General features: G+C 31.3%; 3 protein-coding genes across 4 annotated transcripts in view; 1 reads left to right on the plus strand and 2 right to left on the minus strand.

Moving 5' to 3' along the window:
* The window catches only part of LOC106463272 (polypyrimidine tract-binding protein 3-like), a 52669-nt gene extending 46744 nt beyond the window's left edge, over positions 1–5925 (plus strand). For both annotated transcript variants that reach the window (XM_013923288.2, XM_013923287.2), the window contains exons 16-17: positions 709–772; positions 1359–5925. In XM_013923288.2, the coding sequence (XP_013778742.1) occupies positions 709–772; positions 1359–1427 (133 nt within the window). In that variant the 3' untranslated portion in view covers positions 1428–5925. The remainder of the gene's footprint in view (positions 1–708; positions 773–1358) is intronic.
* A 798-nt stretch (positions 5926–6723) lies between these two features.
* On the minus strand, positions 6724–7464 carry LOC111086727 (protein KRI1 homolog). The gene is made up of 2 exons (XM_022390708.1): positions 7430–7464; positions 6724–7270 (listed from the first exon to the last, which is right to left on the minus strand). Exons 1-2 carry the CDS (start codon positions 7462–7464, stop codon positions 6796–6798), a joined length of 510 nt encoding a protein of 169 aa, XP_022246416.1. The 3' UTR covers positions 6724–6795.
* LOC106463268 (protein KRI1 homolog) overlaps positions 6734–16398 on the minus strand; it is a 34752-nt gene continuing 25087 nt past the window's right edge. Inside the window, 9 exon segments of the mRNA XM_013923284.2 lie at positions 6734–7270; positions 8467–8566; positions 9148–9212; positions 10416–10546; positions 10689–10757; positions 10760–10814; positions 13121–13206; positions 13973–14051; positions 14332–14502. Of these exon segments, the coding sequence (XP_013778738.1) occupies positions 8515–8566; positions 9148–9212; positions 10416–10546; positions 10689–10757; positions 10760–10814; positions 13121–13206; positions 13973–14051; positions 14332–14502 (708 nt within the window). The 3' untranslated portion in view covers positions 6734–7270; positions 8467–8514.

Here is a 16398-nt window from a genome sequence, read left to right on the forward strand (position 1 = left end):
AGTTCTTACTAGATATAGGGTAGGCGGATATATATAAGAGGGGACAACGTGACGCGTGAGGAGAGAGAGATAGTGAGTAATTCAACTGCAGTCACACGGTATTGTTGAAGTTAATGTTCGTTCGTTACAGTGTTGTTTTAGCGCGAGTATTGAGATTAAGTGTATCGCAGAGTTATATTCGGAAAGAATAAACCAGTTTTATTAAGTAAAGACTTGTGTCGTTAAAGTTTCGTCGGAACGAAGTTACGGAAAGTTAATTAACAAACGGAGACGTAACACTACATTTTCAACATGTATTTATACTTCAACAGAGGTCTAGAACATTCCATACACTACTAGATATTATGATGCAATAATACTCAATTAAAACAACGAGAAAAACTCGGAAGGTTCTAGTAACATGATGCAGTAATATAACAATAACCAGTTCATAACTATTGAACTAGACAACATATATTTGTAAACAATTATGTAAACAAACTTGCGATAAGCTGTCACTTCTAAAGAAAACTAAATTTAATACTTGCACTATATAAACTATCTAAATCATAACTTAAAATAGTCGTGTATATATAACATTATCTGGTTTAAAAATATCTATAGGATCAAAACTGTTTACATGGATATTATATCTTTCTTTGACTTGTTGTCATTTGTTACAAGAGATTTTTCATTAGAAACATTAAATTTCTTATTTTAATTCTACAGCAAAGATCCTAAAATGGCTCTTATCCAGATGGGATCTGTGGAAGAAGCTGTGACTGCTCTGATTGTAAGTTTTTCTAGCGCTGGTAAACTCCAAATAAATATAGATTTTATATATTTACCTACACACTTGAGTGACGACATATATTTATTAGTTTTATGAAACTTAAGAGGTTTTTGATATGGACGTAATTTGTGCTCTCATTAAACTCTTAAACCATCTTTCTTATTTATATCTAATAAGTTTATTTATAATAATTCTAGAAAATGTTGTAACTGCTGAAGAATTGAGTTAGGTGGTGAATTTTCGAAAATCCTGGTCTTTTATTTTTATTGTGCAATACTTTGTCTTTTTTTTTTTTTTTACCTAAGTTTTCATTTTATATCTTAGAAATTAATGTTTCACATTATCTCACAATTACTTTTCCAGATTTTTAAACCTGATTTAGTATTGGTTAAATTTTCTTGAATATTTAAGGAATATCTGTAAATTCATTAAACCCAAGTTCTGCTTTTACTGGCAAGTTCAAGATGAAAAATGGTTTTGTTTAGTTCAGTTTGGAACCAAAAGGGCATTATATTTTGTCTTACTCCATTTTTCCTAACTTTAGGACTAATTTTGTACTACTTGATTGATTAATTTTTTTTTCCAGAAAATGCACAACTACCAACTGAGTGAATCCAGTCACTTAAGAGTGTCCTTTTCCAAATCAACAATCTAAGTCGGAAATCAAGGTTTTTTAGAGCAGATTAAAAAATAAAGAAATCTGATTTATTGACTAGCCTGTTGTCCAAATTGCCTTGCTAGAAGACTATTGCCATCATCACTGTGATACAAGGAAGCTTTGAAGCAAAACAGAATACCTTGGAATTGGTCCAGTCCTTCAAGAACATATGTTGAAGGTTTGGCAAAGAAACTGTGCAGTTTTATAAATAAGATTGTATGCACTAATACCTGTTGTAAAAGTGGGAAATGTAGTCAAAATTAAGTTTTATAATGTACTAAAATAGTGTCATAGCAAGAGAATCACCAATACAGGAGTTACAAACTAGTCTAGATAATGATGACCCAGAAAATTATTATATTTAAAGGTTATAAATTAGCCTAGATAGATTTGACTTGGAAAGTATTCATGTTGAAAGGGTTACAAATTAACCAAGATAGATTAGGCTTGGAAAGTATTCTCATTGACAGGATTACAAATTAACTGAGATAGATTTGACTTGGAAAGTATTCATGTTGAAAGGGTTTACAAATTAGCCTTAAAAAGTTTTGGCTTCGAAAGTATTCTTGTCAACAGAATTACAAATTAACCAAGATATAGATTTGGCTTGGAAAGTATTCTTGTTGACAGGGTTTACATATAAAGCTAGAGAGCCTTGGACCATAACGTAATTGTATTTAGTTTAAGAAAGAAAAACTAAATTCTGTTTGTTGAAAACTTGACTCGACAAGAGATTCTTACTGAATGCTTTTCATTGTCCCGTTACTACATTTTTGAAAGCTGTCTTTGTATCACAGCCATTTCTTTATTATGTATTAATTCAGTTATGTCCACTAGTTGGTCTCCAGGGGACATTTTATATATATATAGATATATATATATATATATTGTATTTTTGCAAGCTTATCTAGTGTAGTGTATGTGGTGGTTATAGAATTTCATGTTTGTAAATCTATTTTTGAATATTTCATCCACTCAATTGATTTGCTTTATGTGGAAAAGAAATAATTTGGTATTGGTTTTGTTTTTGTTACAAAGTTATTATGTCTTACTTTTAATTAAGCTCTAATAAGAAAGCTGTCCTTGTAATGTGAGTAGTTTATTTTTCATACAAAAACGTTGAATTGATTACATTTACACTACCATAATACATGATGAAGTAAAACTATAGCTGCTTGTTCCTTACTCTTCAAAAGTTGTTCTTTAGAATTACAAACCTATTGCTATAGTAAAAAAAAATGGAAACTATTAATTGATAGTTAACAGCATTTGATTTTATGCAAAATAGTTTTTAACACTAAACATAAAAAGTGTGTAAAAACATTTAAGTTAATTATTGTAATTTTAAACTTCTGAAGGATCAGGAGCTTGGGACAATATCAGTTATAAACTGTTCTTCTGTTAAATGGATTGTAAACATGACTTGTATCTTATCATAATATCTGTGTAACTTAGGAAGAAATGCTTTGTATAAACCTGTTGCAAGTTATTCTCAAGTAGAAGAAAAAACACTTTTTTATGAACTACAATATATTGCAATAGTTATTCTGACAAACAATACAAATCAGTATCATGAAGTTTTGCAAGTAACTGAGGGGTATTTAATCTCTTCAAAATTTGCCTTTCATTGACATGTATATGAAAAATGGAAATATTTTTGTTTACTATTTATATTTGCTTTTAAATATAAAATTTATCAATTTGTAATACTAAAATAAGGCCACTTTGGAGAAATAAGGATACCTGCTTGCATACACATTTGTATCAAATATTTTTATCATTATTAAGATATTGAAGACAAATATGTTATTCAAGTGTGCCTTGCAATAAAGTGTTAATAACAAAACCAAATTTCTTGAACAAAAAAAAACTGTTTGTGCTTCAGAAGAATTATTAAATGTTGGATCTTACATTTATAAAATGAATGTCAAAAGTTATTGGTATAGGTAAACCACAAAAATAAGTTTTATGACAAATTAAATGTAAGGTTGAGGGGTGAATATATCCCTCAAATTTCTGTGCCTTTGAAAACCACAGGTGCTTTAATTAGCATCAACCATTTAATGATAACCTTTTTTTCAAATTTTATAGTACAGAAGTTAAACATTTTACTCAATCTTTAGGTATACTGAAGATAATTTCTGTAATACCTGTTCACGTGATGTATATTTTTTTGATAAATATAACCTGGCTTATCTTTTGCAATAACAAATGCAGCTGAACTAACAAGTAGTAGCTTTAATATTTCAGAAATGGTATTCACCTATCTGCACAACAAAGCTTTTTACCTTGTGCACTGCCATGAAGATTTCGTGTACATACAACAAGCCTTGGATGAAGCTCCCACCCCTACACGTGCTAACATGCATCATGCCAGTCTATGATGTAATCATCATTAGACTATGGCCTTCCATCAATAGAAGGGCAACACATCCTCCATATGTGGCAATTCCCATGAGGAAAAGTTCATTCTTTCCTTGGCACTGCTTGTCGTAGGACTTACTGGAATGTTTCCATTTATTATTTTAAACTTTTATTATCATTTTTAATGTAATATTTTTTTCCTTCATTTTCTTTGTTATATGAAAGGGTGGTGATAAATTTTAAACTTATCAGTTTGTACTTCTGGGACACATGTCCCATTATCCGTTTCTGTTGTTTACCCCAACATGAAGATTTCATCCAGTACTCTTCACAATCATCATTAAGCCTAGGCATTAGTTCCATACCAGGCTAATTTTATTCCTATAGAAAAAAAAACATTAACATCAGTTTTGTGGATCAGCTAAATTATGCATTCATCTTCCCATGTTTCTGGTATCTACTGAGGTTTTTGACACAGGAATCATCTAATACTGTAACGACAAGTATATTGTATACTTTTGCATCAGCATTCATCTTTGGATACTGTGGTTTCTTGCCTTTGGGATTGGGAAGCCTCATCGTGTTTGGCCTCATGGAGTTGCCCCTCTTCTGTTCCTTGTTCTGTTGTTACTATCCAATACTCAATAGGCTGTAATAAAGGGAGTCATCAGGAGTTTTTCCTATTCTTACACTTTCCACCTTATCTGATTCAAACACCATAGGCCAATTCCTCAACTTCAATGTGGGGTTTTTATTCCCATCTTTTTTTGTCATTCCCGCTTGACACAACTTTGCTCTTTCAGACACTCTTTCCACTGCCAGCCTGCCTTTTGTTTCCTTTGGTTTGTCCACAATGGTCAAACATTTGGTTCTCGGCCCCATATTTTTCATTGGGTCTAGCGAGCTTTTACTTATAGGTTACATTCTTGAGGCCTTTTGTTCCACTACTTTATGGATGTTGGACTTCTACTTACCCCTTCCAACATGTCTTTATTTTGTCATTGAGACCTAAAGCTTTTGATACCAAGGCTCTTACGTCTTGTACAAGTGGATTTCTCTCGAGTCCCTTGTTCCTCTTGGATGTCCTTCCTACAAGTTCCATTCAGTGATTTTTGGCATGCCAATGTATGTACATCCAGAGATCCACTGTTCTCTTTTTTCCCATCACCTTTCAGGCTTAGATGTGTTTTGAGTCCTCCAGGGCTAGAAGTTAATTTGTGGGTTTCCATATCTGCACCGAGTGCAGTATAGGTAGCACACTGTTTTTCTTTGTGCTTGACAACAACCAATCCTTTCCATCAGTACCTCTGTTCAGATGGAATGCCTTATCCAATCTCTCACCAAGTGATGTTCCACTAAGCTACCCCTTCTCTTGTAGATGACATGCTCTGGGGTCTTACCCTTTCTATCGCAGTAATTTCTTTATTTGCATGTGGGATTCTAGTTGTTTTTAGTGCAGAAAGGTTAGTAGCATTTCTGAAGTTAAAATTTTCTGTACCTGAAAATTTATTTTGGAGAGATACTCACCTTTCTGCAAAACATCACTCCCTTCCTACCCATTTCTGGTGTATTTGTCAAGAATGAGCCTTTGTTCAAGTGCTTGTGGGGATTGTCACTCTCCTGTTGGAGAAGGGCTATATAGTCTAATGATGATCGTTTAATAAATGTTAACATGTATAGGGGTGAAAGCTTCACTCAAGGCTCGTGCCATGTGCAGGAAAATGTGCTTGAAGTAATAGCTACTTGTTATACAGAGTGGTGTCTATCTCAAGTACAAATTTAGGTAAGAAAAACCTTCATTTTGTTTGGACTAATGGAGTATTTTAAGAAACAAGAATTTATTTCAGGAAAGTCATCTGTTAAAGTACCTGTACATAACTGTGAAAGATATACTCCATTCAATGTTCCCTATTAACCATAACTTGTAGAGCACTGAAAAAAACAGTCAAGATATTTGACTGTCCGTGAATAGCTGTCATTTTATTTCTACTACTATTGGCTTTGTAGTTGTTGATCAGTGTCGGTTATATGTGTTTGCCTTCCAAAAAAAAAAGCTGTTTTTGGTAGTACATTCTTCTGAACTTTGCTGTGTACTTTTTCAAGAATTGATATTAAACTTCTTGCGAAATGTGTAAAAAAATGTTCTCTATTCATCAGTTTTTTTTGTGTATTTTTTCATGGTTGTACAGGCTAGTGCATCCTACTACTTGTGAGATGGTACTGCTTACTTTTATAAATATTTTTCACAGTGAAGTTTCCTACATTTGATAACCCTAACTTTATTTCTAATAACCACATGTGTGTATTGTGCATTTCCTGGAAGTACTTAATGACAGTATTCTCAACTACATAACAGTGTTTTATTAATGTACAAGGTCTACTTTCTGGTAATTAATAAATAATATTTTGAAAGTTTCCTTTATAAATTAAGTTGCTCTCAAAACTTTCCAAGTTAAAATCAAGCTATAATTGGTGCAGAATTTGTAACTATTTTCCCCGGATACCTTTGTTTTTGAGGCTAAAGCAACGCTCAGATAAATTGCATATCATTGTTATTTTTCCATTAATAACAATCTCTATATTTAGTTAAAGTTATAATAAATGACAGTGGTACACTTACAAACAGGAGAGGAACCTGAATCATAATGAAAGTTATAATAACCTGGTCTTATTTTCATACAGGTTGAATTTTATCCTAGTGTTAACCTTATTAACCAATATGAATACAAAAGAAATGTGTTAATTAAAAAAAAACTATTTTTAGTTTTGAAATGTTATTATGTAGACAAATCTGCACTTATGAAAACAGAATATTCAAAACGTAGCACCCACTGATATAATTAAACTCATCAAAAATTTATACGAGCGAAGATAGGCTTTTGTTCATGTTGTAAAACCGACTAAATATTTTAACAAGGACAGGTCTCAATAACAAGATGTGTACTTTTACTGTAGTTCTTTAATAAAACAAAAACCATAATAAACACAATTTTATGTACAGTTACACACCAGTATTCTGTTTCTTACTATATTTTAACTTGGCGTGATACTTCTTAGGATTGATCCCATATGCCTTTAACCGCTCGTCTGATAATCCAAGTGTGCCAACACTGGACGATTTCTTGTGAAAATCTCCAAAGGTTTTCCTTTTATTGTTTTTACTTGTACCTGAAGAAAACTGTTCTTTCTTACCAACATCACTTTTATGGAAGGAGCTACCTGAAATTCCATTCTTGGTCTTATTAACAGAAAATAAAGGGGTTGGTTCTGAAGAATGTGCAACAACATTTGATTTGTCACCTTTCCTTTTCTTACTCTCAAGATGTGTCAAATTTGAGTTTTTTAAATTTTCTTCCTTTTTATTTTCATGAACTTCAGCTGTTTCAACGCTACTTTTTTCAGGATTTGACTCATCTGTGTTTTTTAATTTACTTTTCCTATGCCTTTTCTTTTTAGGAGCAGGCTCTTCTGCTTGTCTGCAAGAACAAATATAAACAATACCCGTTTCAGCTGCACCTTCTTAAACAAATTAAATTAAACTATAGTTGGTTAAATTTATCAAAAACTTGTATAAAGATAGACTTCTAGTATTTACTTGCGGAACTTGATACATAACAGCAAATGTGTGAACAAACTTTGGTTTGGCAAAGTGGCCCAGAGACCTCAACATTATCTGAACTACAAACAAATGTGAGTTTAATAAGTATTTGCACATTTATGCAAATTTGACTATTTTTCCCATGACATGAAAAACTTGGTGATATATGTAATCACAACAGAAAAAGTTACAAGTATGCTTGTACAAGTTAATCAAACAATTATCTCTTCTAGTTATGAACTTTGTACTCTTGCTAAGCCTTATCAAATTTCACTGGTGGAGAGTGTAAAATAACGTTTTTTTTAGGTTTTTATATATGCATTTTGATTTAACAAAAAAAAATCATAAATTACTATATAAATACCACAGAATTCCACTATAGTTTATCAGGCTTAGTAACTAAAACAAATATGGTTTTTCAAGCTCAATATTGTCTTACCTTACACTTGGAATCTACCAGGAAAAGAAAGGGTTTCCCATGTAAAGTCTCAGAGAACCATGTGAGGGACATTCTGAGCCTTCTACTGATTATTTACACGTCATAGACAAAGTAGGTGTACTTGAGGAAGTGTTTCCAAAAATGGAAAGAGATGGGCATAGCCATTCGGCAAATAGAAAAGATGGGAGGTTCTTTATTGAAGTTTCTCATTTGTAAGAATCTATAGCTTTTGTATTTAGACATCATTAAACATCTAATCTAAACCAATGCTGTATTTAATATTAACTTTTAAATTAAGAATGTATAATCTACAATATGATACCAAACTTATTAACATACATTCTTAAAGTAGTAGTTCAATAAAATTTTGAGTGCAAGACTACAAACGATATGACATGGCCTTTGACCCGTAACCACAGGAAGACCAGTCTCGGTAGGGTTAATAGAAGTAATGTCCTTATGATTTCTAAGAAAGAACATGTCTTAACCCCTTATCATCCATGGAAAGGGTTTTTCCATTACAGTAGCAAGGCTTTAACCACAACAAACCTGGCACGTGAAACATTTAGCATACAAGGGATTAAAGATTTTTTACATTTGTTAACAAAACAAACCTAGAAAAAAAGATTACTTACTCTTCTGAGTATACACTGGGGAGGATCTTTTTCTTTAGATCAAAATTTTCAGATTTTTTTTTGGAAGGCCTGAACATCATACTTCTCCTCTTCCTCTGGTCTGTGTCAGAAAAAGAAACTTTTCAGAGATCATTTACTGTCTAAAATCAACTAATCTATCACTTTATATTTTCTTCGAAAATATAAACTGTTCACAAAATTACTATGAATATGAGAAAGCAACCTACATTCACTAAAACTGGGTGTATTCCTAAGTCTTGTACTAGAAGATGATTACTGGTGAGTATGTAGGTATTTCACAAAACAAGCCTAAAAGATTTTATTTATTACAACAGCTACCAATGGGATGAATTTCTTTTTAGTAAATAACAACTTTTACTTTATTTTCTGAGTACTATTGGAACATTTCATTTTTGAATGTAAAAAAAAAGTATTACAGATATTTCAAGATTAATGGTTTATGTAACATGTTATATACTGACTTTAATAAATATTCGTACTGCATTGAGAGAAGACAATCATAACGTAACACGATATTGTTTGCAGCTGTTAGGGAACAAACTGTCAGAAGTCTTGATATTGGAAAAATTAGTTTTGACATATTCTTGTGTCCTTTTCAGTTTCCTGTTATCGGAGAAAAAAAAAGCTTTATTTCAACGTTAAACACAAGTTAAATCTCACCTATTCTGGACAGCTTTCTTAAGTGAACACCACTTATTTAATTCCTTGTCTCGAGCCAAAAGGATCTAATTATAAAAGAACATTTACAATTACAGTTAGTAACAATAAACATGAGTAAACTCTCTCTTAAACATATTGCTTTCACTGGACATAAACCACAAACAAAAATTAGAGGGGTAAAAAAACATTCTTTAATTTAAATTAAACTATTTTTATTACAGCAAAGGAAATACGTATGATGTTGGACATTTCTCAATATTTCGGTTATACACATTTTTGTTTTCAACATGAGTATATATGATAGGGTGTTAACTTCTGGAGTAAAAGAGATTACATCTGTTTCTTCTAATAGCTCCAAACGTCTCCAGTTAGCAGTATATTTTCTTAAAAACTAAAGGTTTTATAGTCAGTCAATTAATTGCTAAATACTTTTAGAATGAGTTTTTTTTTGTTCCTTACAAATGTCAAAATTAATAACTGAAAAGAACAACCATACTTAAAGATTGTTGAAAATGATGGACAGGGACACTGCTTCTGATATTTACCACAACTACACAAGGCCTATCTACACTAGCAATCCCTAATTTTCAACTAATAAACTAGAACTAAGGAATCTATTGAAAACTACCAACCTCAAACTCTTGGACTACTCTAACCAAATCAGTGGAATTTAATCACCACTCCTATATCAACCCATAAGGGTAATTTTATGGAATATAAACTATGGACTCTTAGATTCACAGTCCAGCAGACTAAATACTATGCCACTTCAGGATCCCCTGGTATACTATACATTCCATGAAATTTCTAATAGACTTCATTTTCCTTTACAGCTAAGTACTGGAGATGCTAGAAATGTTACTTTACTTCTACTCCAGAAACATGCCTTGTTCTCAGATGTCTTTCTTAAATAAAAGTTACCTTATCTTCAACAGCTAAATGTGTCATTTGTAACACAGATAAATAAGTGCCACGTTAGTTTCCATGAGTTATTCCTTTGCACACTATTTCAAGTAAATATTTTAACAGCTAAATGTGTCATTTGTAACTCACTTAAAACTACTATTTTGGAGATATTATAATATGCAGTTTTGTTACATATACTCAGAATATCAAAATATCTGTTGCAAAGCCTTGTTTTAAAACAAACTTTCATTCATAAGTTTACTACATGCTTAGAAATGGGTATAAAAACGATAATGAAAATAAACAGAGTATCCAAATATTGTCATTCTTCATGTTGTAGAAACATATATCTCTTAACCTACCTCCTCCGTTGAAAGACCAAAATCGTTTGGTACAACTTGGCGATAGCGGAAACGAACTGGTGTGTCGCCTATGATGTCTTCAAAGTCGAGTTTATAATATTCATCAAAGTATTCTTCAAAGGTCTTTTCAGCTGTAAAAAGACAGTTGCAAACAATAATTTCAGAACTGTTGGTGAAGTGATGAATGATTCAAAAAGTTCGAAATTCATTTGCAAGGTCATGAGATAAGACATGAAAAAAATTACACTTTCTTTCAACAAATGCAATACATACTTGGATTGAAAACAGGCTTGTTTCTCCTCAAAGCTGTTTGAAACTTTGACCATCTCTTTTTCTTTTTTTACTCTGTCCTAAAAGTTCTTCTTGCAAAGCTTTCTGAGGATCATACTCAGCATCCATCTACAACAGAAAAATAATGTATATTTTCAACTTATACTAGTAACCTTCACTATGTGGAAATACATAATTTCACTATCCTACAAACTGAGCCATTCTCTTGTTAAGATCGTTTTAAAATGTTAAATTTATAATAAACAAAATTACATTGCACAGTCAGAGTTCAAAGAAGACATCACAGCTGTAAAACAACGATAATTTTATTGAAATAATAATAAAACCCAACATTTCTGACAGGTGGCTCTAGGGTTTGATTGAAGATTATCCCAAGCTAAGGAACTTTTCCTACATTTGTAGTTTATGGGTTTTGTTTTAATTCTAGCCAACAATTGTAAAAAAGGCATGTTAGGGGTTTAGCTAGTTGTTTGTTTTGAATTTCGCGCAAAGCTACATTAAGGCTATCTGCGCTAGCCATCCCTAATTTAGCAGTGTAAGACTAGAGGGAAGGCAGCTAGTCATCACCACCCACCGCCAACTCTTGGGCTACTCTTTTACCAACGAATAGTGGGATTGACTGTCACATTATAATGCCCCCACAGCTGAAAGGGCGAGCATATTTGGTGTGATGGGGATTCAAACTCGCAACCCTCAGATAGCGAGTCGAGCACTCTAACCACCTGGCCATGCCAGGCCCAGATAGCTGTTAATTTGAGTTATGTGGCGGGTTAGCTCTCTCCCTTCTGCTGGTGAGGGTATGGGGGAACCTCTCCAGGAAAGTTTTGAAATTTAAACCTGAAATGGTAAATTCTGATGACAGTTTTTTTGCATATATGATCTATAAAATATTAACCCTAAAAGTGATAAAGTATTATAAAAAAATTTATATTTTGATCACTGACATTTGTTTTCTAAATTTTATTGAGAGGAAACAATCAGTAGTGATGGCTCAAATAATTATAACGTAAATCATGTCTGTGCAATAATCAGTTATTTTCTAATAATTGGTATAACTTAATTTGTCATATAGAATGGTTTATGAATCTTGTATTTACTATTGTATATCAAAAAAAATGTGTATCTCAAGTTTTCAATATTCCTAGCTATGCCCCTATACAAACACACAATAACAGGATAATTTTTACTTATACTTGGAAAAATAAACTGTTTATATATATACCTACATGACAAAAAACAAATGAAGATTGGTCTCAAATATTTGTGGATCATAACAAAGGAGAAAACACTAAGAGGCAAAAACATTCTGCCTAAATCTTTGTAACATGGAAAGTAACAAAACATGATATTGTTGAGACAAAATTTAAAAGTACTAGAACAACAACACATATATTCTAGAAAAAACAAACTCATCAAATAAATGTCCTTATCTACATAAATGTATCAATGATTTTAATGTTGTGTTATTTTTGCAAACACATTTTTTGAATGTAGTACTCAAAACTTAAAATTGTTGAACCCTCCCATTCTTTGTTAATATCAAGAATATAATTAAGCATAAACTTATAATTAATACAGAATAAAACACAACATTAACATAATCTACTCGTTTTTAAAAAAGGTTAAAACATTTTAGGTATTTAAGTACTATAATTTTTTTTTCTATAGTTAACTGACAGAAAGCAGTTCCAGTCAACATCAAGCATCAGTTTAAACTTATCAACCCATATCTAACACAAAAATTTATGTTATTAAATGTACCATGTCACTTTTTTAATTAAATAAATTAGAAAGAGTGAAAAGACTTTTTTCACAATGTAATAAGATTTTTATTTCATTCTTAAGCTTTCAAGAGTTCATGATCAGGATGATTAATCCTAGCCCCCACGATTAAGCCTATACCCCCACCTCTTGATGATGACTTGAAAAAAGCTTGAAAGGTTATGGTGAAAAAATAAACCTGAAAATATACTTCACTTGTTTAATTTTTTGCCTTTTGTTCACCATAAGCCAAAAACTTTCAAATGTTAGATCATTACATACGCTTTTAAACTTTTATATTCTGTTCCAAACGTTCTTCACAACACTTAAAAACACTTATTTCAAGCTTCTCTTAAATAAAACTTCACTACATAATTTGCTGTTTGATATTGTTTGATTCTAGTTTTCAAAAGTTAACCCTTACTTGACTATGGTGAAAGCAATGCAAACATTAATTTTTAAACTAAAAACATTTTACTTAAACCCAAAACAAGGAAAACATTAAAACCTAATCAGTAAGTTTAGCTATACTACACATCTGGTAGTTGGAAGGATTTGTTGTGCATGTTGAAAGATTAAATAACCCCATATTCATATTAAAAATTCATATAAAATATCATCATTACAAGAATACAAAGTTAAAAGGTTTATACATTGAAATCTGGATCTTCACAATGTGGCCCATCGTTTTCTTCATTCCACTGATCATCATGTCCCTGCCAGTCGTCCCAGTTTTCTTCTAAAATAAAAGGGTAATGTTAAACAATTTAAATAAATAACATTATTTTCTTTGTTTCTAATAAATAACATTTTCTTTCATGCACATTTTATCACATTCTAATAACTAAACTAATATATTCTGTTTAAATATCCTTGATTCTTGTATTTTCTATTAAAAGATATATACATAAACAAACAGTGAAGTACAAACAAAAAATCTTTACTTTAGTTGTCTAAATATTAACAAACTAAGTCAAAAAACTAACAGTTGGCTTAACACCTAAACTTTTTATTACTCATACAGTACAAAAATAATTAATACAAACCCACCTGCTACAGTTCAGTCTGTTAAGAAAAATTTGTTTGTCTTAGATATTCATGCAAAGATACACAAGGCACTAGCCATCCCAAGTTTTTAACTAATAGCCTAGAGAAAAGAATGCTAGTTAACAGCACCTACTGCAAACTCTTGGGCTACTCCAAATGAACAGTGGAATTGACTGCAACACTTATTACACACCCACAACCCCAGAGTGTGCAAGCATAACTTTGCTGCAACTAGACATGAACCCTGAGGTTCACATTATGACATACTAATTATTAGGCCATGCCTGACCACTTTAAGTAAAGTACCAAGCACAGTTTAAAAACTATGTTTCTAGTGTTAGTTACAGCATAAACCATTTCTAGTAAGAAAAAACATTTGTGTTAAAAAAATACATGTTAAAACTTTTCAATGTCAATACACCCTGTGAAAAAAAACTGAATACAAAGCATAAACATACCATCTATTTCTTCATCAGGAGGAAATTCTGGTTTTTGATCACCTTCTTCTACAGCATAGTAATCATCACTAAATAAATTCTACAACATGTAAAACATTATTATTATTATAAATATATCAATTTCAAGAAAGTACACTAAACGTTACATTAAAGTATCATTAAAATACACATATTACTTGGCTATACAACAGTGGTGGACACACTTATTTTTGTGGCATGCGGTTACTAGGGTGTGTTTGATCTCTTCTTCATCCACAACCATAACTTACAGTTATATAAGCTTTTTTGTATTATTATTTTATATTATTTTTACATTTTATTTTATATTATCATTATTTCTCTAACGTAAGAAAATATACCTTCATTTGTTCATCATATTTCACTGGATCAAAATCTCCATCTAAATCCACATCATCAAACCCCATTTTAGCATTTCCAGTTATGGCTCGTAGTTTATCTAGTTTCTCCAGGATTTCTTTCCTTTTCAATGCCTTCAATCGCTTCAGTTCTTCTTTTTTCTTACTTTTTTCCTAAAGTCAATGTGTATTTCCAATAATTAGCTAGTGAGAAATAAAATGTTCATCAAGCTCTGTTCAAATTTACTAAATAATGTTATTTATGAAAGATGGTTTATTACAACAAGAAGTATTGCTGACATCAATCCTCCTCCTTGTACCTCATGATGACAAAACCTTGTCGAAACGTTGTACATTTGCTGTTATGTTAAACTTATATTAAAGTATTTCTTCACTACCCATTCAAGCCATCTCTAAGCATTATTAATCCTCCATGTTGTACCTGATGATGACAGTACCTTGTCGAAACGTTGTACATTTGCTGTTATGTTAAACTTATATTAAAGTATTTCTTCACTACCCATTCAAGCCATCTCTAAGCATTATTAATCCTCCATGTTGTACCTGATGATGACAAAACCTTGTCGAAATGTTGTACTTTGCTGTCATGTTAAACTTATATTAAATTTTTTCTTCATTACCCATGAGATATTGACAATGATGTGTGATGGCTAGAAATGTCACGACTGTCTTAAATAAGTGTTGAATAGTGAAGTTAAGCTATGAAGATAGCTGAAGATATGTGATGTTTAACTGTCCATTTTGAAATTTATGACTTTGTCACAGTGTTAGCCAGCAAGCTGTAGAGTGAGTTTGTTTGTTAGTATATATTGCATTTGCGTTTCAACAAAAATAGTGAACTCGCAAGAAACTGTTTAGGTTCATTTGTGAGTCAGGCCTATAGAAGAATGTAACCTGCAGAATTTGTCCTTAAAGCTGAAGAAATAAATCACTTTTGTTTCAATTAGGTTACCTGGACTTGCTTTATTTTTCTGAAGAGTCAAGAACCTTCCCAACCTTAGAAACCACAAGTATACATATAAAAAGTATCAGAAAACTAAAGTATATACAGCCAGCTCATCCTGTACAAAAGACATAGCTATGGTATAGTACATTAAAATTTTAAAGTGAATTAAATATTGATGTGTTAAAAACTTCAATGTGTGTAAAAACAGTATGAAATACTGCTATCACCAAGACTACTTGTGCAAATTGTAACCAATATTCCTGCACAATGTGGGTGGCAGGGTGATGGCTAGAATTTGCACAGTCTTGGTGGTTGCTAAAGTCACTAATGTTTTAATACTTAAATAATAAGTTCAATGTACTTTTTCATTCACTCTGTGTGTGTGTATATATATTTATCTATCTACTTATGTAAAGTTAATATTATATGCAATTTAATCCATTGTTTTGAATGATAATGAACATATTAAATAAATAGCAGAAAATGTAGCACTTAACTGTACGTTATTTTACATGTATTGTAAAACAAATTTGTTATGAATATTTAAAACATTTGAAGTTACATTAAAGTTTAACTGACACAATAAATTGTATCTTATACATGTTTATAGGTATGTGAGCATATCTTTATAAACAGTGACATATGGTATTAAAGCATAATGATAACTACCGTAATTTTATTTTCAAGTTAATCCTCTAATAACTGTAACCACACACACAATCGTTTTCCAGTAGTTATCATTATAATTTAATGATAACTACTGTAATTACATTTGCTAAATTAATCCTGTCAGAAATAGAGCCAGAATCGAGTTTTATAATAAGACGATACAACAAATGTAGTGATACGTATTTAAGTGACTGGCACCTTATGAAATTGTGATAACTGTGTGTTAGTGAAAGATACAGTTCTAAACTAACCTATGTGCAACTTGCATGTAGAATGAAAATACGTTTGAAAATAAAATTTGAAGTATATATATATATATATATATAAGATCTTGATCATTAGTTTTGATTAGTTAAACTATAAAGTATAGGATTAGAAAACTAAAAAGTTTTACAAATTACAAAAACTAAAAAATAGGTTACCTTTACCTTACG

The sequence above is a fragment of the Limulus polyphemus genome, unplaced genomic scaffold (genome assembly GCF_000517525.1).
Source record: "Limulus polyphemus unplaced genomic scaffold, Limulus_polyphemus-2.1.2 Scaffold1363, whole genome shotgun sequence".
In the NCBI taxonomy this organism is placed as follows: domain Eukaryota; kingdom Metazoa; phylum Arthropoda; class Merostomata; order Xiphosura; family Limulidae; genus Limulus; species Limulus polyphemus.